At 57.8% G+C, this 9,036-nt stretch overlaps 1 protein-coding gene across 8 annotated transcripts in view; it reads left to right on the forward strand.

Annotated features, from left to right (window-relative positions):
* The window catches only part of NOL10 (nucleolar protein 10), a 99,908-nt gene extending 91,649 nt beyond the window's left edge, over positions 1 to 8,259 (forward strand). For all 8 annotated transcript variants that reach the window (XM_002722390.6, XM_008249836.5, XM_089327838.1 and 5 more), the window contains 2 exons: positions 2,409 to 2,511; positions 7,821 to 8,259. In XM_002722390.6, the coding sequence (XP_002722436.3) occupies positions 2,409 to 2,511; positions 7,821 to 7,940 (223 nt within the window). In that variant the 3' untranslated portion in view covers positions 7,941 to 8,259. The remainder of the gene's footprint in view (positions 1 to 2,408; positions 2,512 to 7,820) is intronic.
* The last annotated feature ends 777 nt before the right edge of the window (positions 8,260 to 9,036 follow it).

Here is a 9,036-nt window from a genome sequence, read left to right on the forward strand (position 1 = left end):
CTTAATGGCCACACTCCGCCACACGGCCCGGGGCAGCGTTTACTGTCTCACCTCCCTCATGACCACCTGCGAAGGATAAATCCTTCCGTCTCAGGGACGTTGAAAGGATTAATTAGCTAGTCTGCAAAGGGCTCTGAAGATGAGAAGTGTTTCCAAAGTGCTTCTTAATCACACAATCGCCTAGGACAGAGCACAGCTGTCCTGCCAGCCACTTTGCCCCATTCACAAAAGAAGGCGTGGCCAGGGAGCGTGCCGGTGTGCACGTCAGACCCGGGCCTCGGGACTCCCCCCACGCATCGCTGGCTGGCCGGGGGCTGCGGGGCTGCGTTCCACCCGGTAATTAGCTCCAAGATCTCGGGGCGGCGAGAAGGCCCTTGCACACACCAGCCTTTGTTCTATTTTTTATTCGGTTGGACTTTTGGAACTGACATTTGGCTGCGGGACGGTCCGGGCAGGGAGGGAAGTGAACTTCTGTCTTTTCCTCCCTCCTGTCTCTTGTCCCAGTCTCACCAATGGGACTGTGCTGCTTCCGCCATTTCAAGAAGGGGAGAGCTCACTGTTCAGACTCACGCAAACTGTTTTTCTTTGGGCTTAATTCAGACGTCCCCTGAGACAAGTCAGCAGGTGGGCCAGTGTTCCGGCCGCTAGTGCAACACAGTGGCGGGAAGTACTCTGAACTGCTGTCGAATTGTTGGAAAGCCGCGGTGGGACTGTGTCAGAGAGGACAGGGATCGCGGGGCACGGCAGACTGTAAGACACAGAGGACAGGGATCGCGGGACACAGCAGACTGTAAGAGAGACACACAGGACAGGGATCGCAGGACACGGCAGACTGTAAGAGAGACACACAGGACAGGGACCGCGGGGCACGGCAGACTGTAACAGAGACACACAGAGGACAGGGACCGCGGGGCACAGCAGACTGTAACAGAGACACAGGACAGGGACCGCAGGGCACGGCAGACTGTAAGAGAGACACACAGGACAGGGACCGCGGGGCACAGCAGACTGTAACAGAGACACACAGAGGACAGGAACCGTGGGGCACGGCAGACTGTAACAGAGACACAAGTTGTGTAAAGAGGCCCTCACAATGTGGAAAACATGGCCATGAAATGAACTGAGGCTTGGATTTGACGTGAAGTGTGCCAGAGGAATGTCGGGTAAGGGGTTGAAAGGGAAGCTCCCTGGAGAGAGAGCGGGAGCAGACTGAGTTGGCAGTGTCCCTGGAGTGGAGCGGGCCCCTCTCCTGCCGGCGTGGTCAGAGGGACCCATGGTCCCCAGGAGGAAGCCTTGGTGATGCCGGTGGCGGAGAAGTCCGCCTGCCCCAGCTCTTGCCTGCACCTCACCTGCAGAACTGGTGTTCACTCCTCGGGACAGGGTGGGGGACCGGCCGCGCGATTCACACGCCTCGCTCGTGCGTGGTTTAAATATAAAGTGCCTTGGAATCATAAATCCCGTTGACCATTGCCATAAATTACAGGCTTCAGAAATATATTGCTCCCTGAGTTTTGGCTTCAGAAATACAATTTAACAAGGTGAGTGGTGACCGTTGAGGTTATTGGTGCTGACTCCAAGTGTTCAGTTAGGGCTGTCTTTGCCAGCGTGGTGTTTCCCATGTCTGTTGAGCGTGAGCAGTGCGCGAGAGTGCAGACTCCTTCCCATCACTTGGGTTAGTGGATGGTGTTTGCTGTGCTTATCACATGTATAAATTATTTTTCTTCATGTGATAAATCCTCAGTAAAACCCACTTCAGATGGTGAGGCAAAACCTAGCATAGGGACAAGCATTTGGCTAGCAGTGGTGATGCCAACAGGGACACCTGGGTCCCCTGTGGGGCACCTCCAGCTCTTGAGCCCAGCGTCCTGCTGATGGTGCAGACCCCCGGAGGCAGCGGGATGGCTCAGGTAGTCTGGTTCCTGTCACGCAGGGTGGGGGCCTGAGTTGAATTCCTGGCTCTGAGCTTCAGCCCCCGGCCATTGCAGATGGTTGGGGCTTGAACCAGCAGATGGGAGCTCTCTGTCTCCATCTTTTTTGCCTCTCAAATACATTTAAAAAAATTGTAAAAATTATTTTATTTGAGAGACAGAAAGAGAGATCTTCCACCCGCTGGTTCACTCCCCAGATGACCGCAACAACAGCCTGAGCTGGGCTGACCCAAAGCCAGGAGCCAGGAGCTTCTTCCATGTCTCCCATGCCGGCTTAGGAGTCCAAGCACTTGGGCCATCTTCTGCTGCTTTCCCAGGCCATAGCAGAGAGTTGGGTTGGAAGTGGAGCAGCTGAGACTAGAACCGGCACCCATATGGGATGCTGGCACCTCAAGCCAGGGCATTAGCCTGCTGTGCCACAGCGCCAGCCCCAATTTTTTTAAAACATAATGCTAACTAATTCTTTTAAACTTTCTACAGCAAAACTCTTGAAGATCGTTTGAAACTTGAAGCGAAAAATGGGACATTGAGTGTATCAGATACCACCGTTGGCAGCAAGCAACTGACATTCACATTAAAGAGGGTAAGTTGTTGCTAATATTACTTGTCTGTATTGTGTGCATCGGGCCTGGAGCTGCCTGCCCAAGCGTTTCCCTCGTGGGAAGCTGTGTTCCTCGCAGCCAGAGCCCCTGCCGGACTGAGAGCCAGGAGTGCCACCAGGGAGGGGCGGGAGGCCGGCCTTCCTGCCTGGGAGTGGCTCTGTGGTGATGGCCAGCTGCCTCGGGTGCTGGCTCACTTGTGGCCTCAAGTGCTGGCTTGGAAGCAGAGTCCTGGCCGTCCGAGGGTAAAAGAAACCTCGTGCGGGCTTTGAAGGAGACCGGGACCTGGCATTCTGATGCTTCGTGACAGTCGGATCCAGCCTGCCGGACGGCAGCTTCAGGAGGCTGGCGACCCCAGTCGTTAGAGGAGTCCGCTGGTTAAATAGGAGCTGTTGTCTGATGAGCGGAACAGCGCGGTTTTCTTTCTCAAACGTTTTCTCATTTTCAGCCAGGCAGCAAGTAGGAAAGAATGATAAAAATGCCACCTGTTTCTTTTTAAAAATTGAGATATAATTTACATAGCATAATGTAAATTTCTTCCTTTTAAAATGTGTAACGCGGTGGTTTTTAGTAGTCTCTAAGTTCAGTAGCCATCACACTCTCTTATTTCAGATCACATTCATCATTCAGAAAGTTCCCCCTACCCGTTAGCGACCCCCATTCCCCAAGCACTCCCAGCCCCTGGCAGCCGCTCCCCCTGCCGCCCCCTAGAGTGGCTGCCCGTGCGTTTCACGTGTGTGGTGTCCACACTCCGTGTCGCATGAGTGCCGTCTGCAGCCCGTGTCACGTGAGTGTGCCTTCTGCAGCCTGTGTGGCGTGAGTGTGCCGTCTGCAGTCCGTGCGGTGTGAGTGTGCCGTCTGCTGTCCGTGTGGCGTGAGTGCCAACGCGCAGTCCGTGTGCTTCCCGCAGCTCCTCTCGGCGAGCCTGGTGGTTTCAGGGCCTGCGTGTTGGGGCAGCAGGGCCTCGTCCCTGCTGTGGCGGGACGGCTCGCTGTGTGGGGCAGCCACGCTGCTCTCCGCGCACCTGCTTGTGGAGTGCTGCGGCTCTTCCCTCTGGAGCACGGAGACTGCTGGGAAAAGCCGTTTCGTGTGAGTGTGTGTGCGTGCGAGGGTCGCTGGCTCACTGTCTGAGGAACTGGTAAGCCCCAGCCGTAGGGCCCAGGCCTCGTTTCTGCTGTTGCTGCCGGCCCTCCTCGTGGCCGGCGCGGGGAGCGGGGGTGCTGACTCTCGGTGATGCTGTCCCTGCTGACTCAGCGGGGGCTTGGCGGCCACTGCCTGCTCCGGAGGGACGGCCGCTCGAGCCTTCACCCGCCCATCTCTGCTTCTTCCAGCATCCCCCGCCTGCACCCAGGAGTCTTGCTGAAGGATAGAAACGTTTAAGTTCTAAGTGAAAGAAACAGTTCTGTGTGGAACAATTGGCACGTTTGTGTTTGTCATTTACAGAAGCCAGAACGGGATGTGCGCGCGGACGAGCTCGTCATGTGCCCTCCCGGCGCACCTTAAAGCGGCTCTCTGTTCCGCTGACGTCCAGGTGCCGTCGAGCGCGAGCCCAGAGCAGCAGGCCAGAGCCCACCCCAGCGGAGGGCGTCTGCAGGGCTTTCCCACTGTTCCTAAAGCTGCAGGTCCTGCGCTGAGCGCCAGTGCATAGCTCGTGGCAGAGTGAAACGAGATGGCTCTGAAATTACCTTTTTGTCAAAAGTAAAAGGAGGGGGACAAGAATGGCTCAGAAAGGCCACATAGCAGAATCAGAGGATTGGAAACTATTTGGGGCATATACCATTATTTAAGCATTTTTTCACACAACACTGTAATCGCTCAGCCTATTTCGCTTGAGACTATATTTAGGACCAGCGCCGCGGCTCACTAGGCTAATCCTCCGCCTACGGCGCCGGCACACCGGGTTCTAGTCCCGGTCGGGGCACCGGATTCTGTCCCGGTTGCCCCTCTTCCAGGCCAGCTCTCTGCTGTGGCCAGGGAGTGCAGTGGAGGATGGCCCAAGTGCTTGGGCCCTGCACTGGCTGCAGCGGCCATTGGGGGGGTGAACCAACGGAAAAGGAAGACCTTTCTCCCTGTCTCACTGTCCACTCTGCCTGTCAAAAAAAAAAGAGAGAGAGACTATATTTAGGTGCTTGTCCGTGTATTCATTTATAGAAATCCTATACCACGGGGGTGATAAATTCAGGTTACATCTTGAGATTTTCCAGTGTTTCCCTATCAGTTAAAGTCAGGAGGAACAAAATCCTTGCTTCCTTGTTACCTAACCCATGTGGTGGGCAAACGGATGAGGCCACAACTCTGACTTGAAAAACGCCCTTTACCGTGGGCACGGCTCCTCGCGGTGTTGCTGGTGCAGGCGTGCCTGCGACGACAGTGAGCGAGCCAGGGGCGAGGACGAGGGAAGAGCCAGCCGGCGTGAGGGGGAGGGGCGGCGCAGAGCCCTCCCGGCACGCGCAGCGGGGCTGTGGTGGTCCCTTTGCTATAGATTTGCCCGCAGCCCCTCCCTGAGCCCCGCCCGGTAGAGAAGGCCCAGGAGAGGCGAGGAGGCACCCACGAGGTCGCGCTGCCTCAGAAGGTGAGTGGGTGCTTCAGCGTGCCGGCCGTGTCGAAGACTTGTCAAAGGACGGCCCTCACCGGAAGGCTCCCGGTTTATCTTTATTGAGCACATTATTTTCCAAAATTATGCAAAGAAGCACTTTGTAAGGGATGTTGATTAATGAGGCAACAACGTATTAGTTGCCCCGTGTTGCCGTCACGATCGCGATGCCGTGTCTGGGCTGCTCGGGGCTGCGGGCTCCCGCCGGGGTCTTCCGAGCGTCCGTGACCGCCCGTGCCCCCTGCCCGCCCAGTGCCGTGTGCTGGGCGCAGGCATGGCTTTCGCTGCTGCGTTTCCCACTCTGTGGAGGGAGGTGGCGGTGGCTGGAGACTAGACGCAGGTAATGACATGATTAGGCGTGGTGAGGGGTCCAGCTACAGAGCACTCGGACTGGCGGCGTTTGTGTGTGTAGTTTTTCAAAATTCATTTATTTTATTTGAAAGAGTCACGGCGGGGGGCGGGGTGGGGGACAGAGAGGTCTTGCATCTGCTGGTTTACTCCCCAGATGGTCTCAACAGCCAGGGTGGGGCCGGGCTGAAGCCAGCAGCCAGGAGCTTCTTCGGGGTCTCCCTGCGGGTACAGGGCCCAGGCACTCGGGCTGTCGGCCACTGCTCCCCAGGCCTTTAGCAGAGAGCTGGGTTGGACGCGGAGCAGCCACAACACAGGCCAGTGCCCTGTGGAATGCCCGTCACAGGAGCAGCTTTACCCACAGCGGCACAACGCTGGCTCCTGCACTTTTGTCCTTTGGAGAATTATTCTGAGTACTGCGTGGGCGTGGACCGCGGGGCAGAGGTCTCAGAGAGCAGGAGACCGGAGGAAAGCCGCGCCCAGGGCCAGGGCCGCCTCAGGCACAGCGCGCTGGAGGAACTTGGGATGGACGCCCTCTGGGTTTTCCACGAGCAGACACTGGAGCACTGGCTGTCGTCGGATAAGGACTGGAGACCCAGTGGGGAGCTCCCTGGGCTGGGGGCTCGCGGCCTTCCTTCCCTGGGCTTGCTCACCCGACAGTGCCGGGAGGCGAATGTGAAGCGTGTACCGTGAGTGGTGCTAGGGTGCAGGCCAGCGGCCCCGGGGCTCCCAGCACCCACGGGGCAGCGCTGCTCCCGTCCGTGCGTAGGCTCGCCAGCGCCTGCTCGGTACAGTGCACGCAGTCCCAGCCGCAGGGCGCGCTGTCCTCAGTTCGCGTGGTCACAGCTATCCACAGTGTGCATAAATGACGCAGCGTTACCTTCGTTGTCAATTCTGTGCTGCGAGTCTTTTATCTATTTATTCGTTTTTAAGATTTATTTAAAAGGCAGGGTGATGAAGTGAAGTGGGGAGATGGAGGAGAGATCTTCCGTTCACGCCCCACATGTCCACCACAGCCAGGGCTGGACCAGGCAGGGCCAGGAGGCCGGCACTCCGTCCAGGTCTCCGTGGAGGGGTCAGGGCGCACTCAGCGGGAAGCTGGACTGGAAGCGGAGCCGCCAGGTCTTGAACAGGAGCTCCAGCGGGCACTGGGTTCTGTCCTGGTTGCTCCTCTTCCCGTCCAGCTCTCTGCTGTGGCCCGGGAGTGCAGTGGAGGATGGCCCAGGTGCTTGGGCCCTGCACCCCATGGGAGACCAGGATAAGCACCTGGCTCCTGGCTTCAGATTGGCGTAGCGCCAGCCGTGGCGGCCATTTGGGGAGTGAACCAACAGGCGGAAGACCTTTCTCTCTGTCTCTCTCTCTCTCACACTGTGTATAACTCTACCTGTCAAATAAATTTAAAAAAAAAAAAAAGAACATAATGAATCAGGCATGGGTGATAGTGCGTGTGCTGTGTGCCTAAGCGTGCTGTGCGCTAAGACACTGTGTATAAAGTCGTGGTTCTGGCTTACAAACAGAAGAGTTGTGCAAAAGGAGCAGACATTGTTTTCTGTTTAAAATATCTTCATTTCTTTTTAAAAAATATTAGTTATTTGAAAAGCAGAGTTAGAGAAAGAGATCTTCTATCTACTGGTTCACTCCCAGATGTTTGCAAAGGCTGGGGCAGGATCAGGCTGAAGCCAGGAGCCAGGAGCTTCCGCCAGGTCTCCCACGTGGGTGCAGGAGCCCAAGCACTTGGGCCGTCGTCCTCTGCTTCCCCAGTCATGTTATAAGGGACCTGCGTTGGAAGTTTAGCAGCCAGGACTTGAACCGGCACCCACATGGGATGCCAGTGTCACAGGTGGTGGTTTAACCCACTACACCACAATGCCGGCCCCAAGTCATGCGTTTCTGACACTCTGGTTGGACTCTGAGATAAGATATCTTGTAATAATTTAATGCATTTAGATGATCACGTTTGTTACCGTAGTAATACATTAACTACACAAACACGTGACAGCCACCCCAGCTCTCCTCACCCCAAACAGCATGGGGATCTTTGAGCCGCAGCTTTCCTCAGCAGTGGGCGTTTGTGAGCAAACTCGTCCTCGCCAGGGGCTCTTGGTAGGCGCTGTCACGCCTCCTGGTAGTGTGTGTGCCCTGGTTAGAAAGCTGGCTTCCTGCTCTGTGGCAGACAGGTCTGGCGGGGCCCTTCCCCTCTGCTTTGCAAGGGCTGCCGTTCTGTCAGAGCGGGGTCCGGCCGGCCAGCCCACTGCCCTGACCCGGCGGTGGTGTGCACTTGGCCTGTGACCGCGGGAGTGGTGGTGGCGTCCTCTCTCCCTCCGCCTCCTCTCATTTCATTTTCTCTTTCAGTCCGAACAGCAGAAGAAGCAGCAGGAGGCCGAGAAGCTGCATCGGCAGGAGAGGAAGAAGCTGCGGCGTTCGGCTGGTCACCTGAGGTCCCGGCACCGGAGAGGCCGGCCGTTCCACTGAGCCCGGGCGGGGCCAGCACTTCTCCCCGGGCTGCTCGCCATCAGGGCCTTGGCCCGGGGAACGCATGCCACGGTTCCGTGTAAACAACTGTATGTGGAGGCGAGAGTTTCTAACGTGGCCTGTGCCACTGGGATTGGACTCGAACGGGGCGCCCGCCAGCTGGCCAGCGCTCGGTGCCGGGGTGCCCTCCCTGGTGTGGCCCCTGTAAACCGGCCCTTTCCCGGTGTGGTGAGCGGGCCAGGCCGCGGGTGGGCACCATGAGCTGGAAGGGTCACCCTGTCCTGTGTGCAGTGTCCCGATTAAACCACCAGAAGCACCACCCGTCCTGCCGGTGTCTTGTGTCGGCCAGCTTTGTGTCCAGAGGTGTGGACGGGTCTGTTTGCTGGCCTCCGTGTCCGTCTGCTAGTTGAAAACAAGCGCGCGTGCCAGTGCTGGAGCTGCTGGTCCCTCTGAACGGGCACAAGGTTAAAGCGCGGCCTCCTCCTCTCCCAAAGGGGATTCGAGGAGACATAAGAATCGGTGCTCCGTTGGATGCTTCCTGAGAACAGGTCAAACCTCGAGTTAACTTGGAAACCAGCCTTGCCGCCACCACGTGTTCCTCATATTAGTGTGATGTCAGAGGTGAGGTGGTGTGTGGGTTTTCAAGCCCATGGGCGCCCGAGAGCAGGGCTCTCTGGACTGGGAGTGTGGGTTCCACCTGCAAATGCTGTCAGCCATAAGGCCCAGTGCGCTGGGCGCGTGGCTATGTGGGAGCAGACTCTGTCCCCGGCTCCCACTCGCACTGTGGTGATTAGCGGGTGGGCTCGGGCCGTGGCTGTGTGGAGCTCCTGGTGGCCAGCCCCACTCACACCCTGGTGCTGAGCCCCCTGGCCTGTCCGTCCCTGCCCCCAGCTGCTTCCCCCGGCCTCTGTCCCTTGACCACCTCTCAGAAAACGGGGCTGCGGCTTCCTGGGCTCTCAGGGGTGGGAGCTGTGGATGAGGTGGGAGAAGGGCGCTGCTGCCAGACTTGCCCGGGGTGCCGATCACACGCAGAGCCACTGCCTGCGGGGCCGCGTCCCTGGGGGCCTCCTCGCTCCCGGGCTGCCAGTGCTGCGGG

Source organism: Oryctolagus cuniculus, chromosome 2 (assembly GCF_051225735.1).
Source record: "Oryctolagus cuniculus isolate XC-2025 breed Fujian yellow rabbit chromosome 2, ASM5122573v1, whole genome shotgun sequence".
NCBI lineage: Eukaryota > Metazoa > Chordata > Mammalia > Lagomorpha > Leporidae > Oryctolagus > Oryctolagus cuniculus.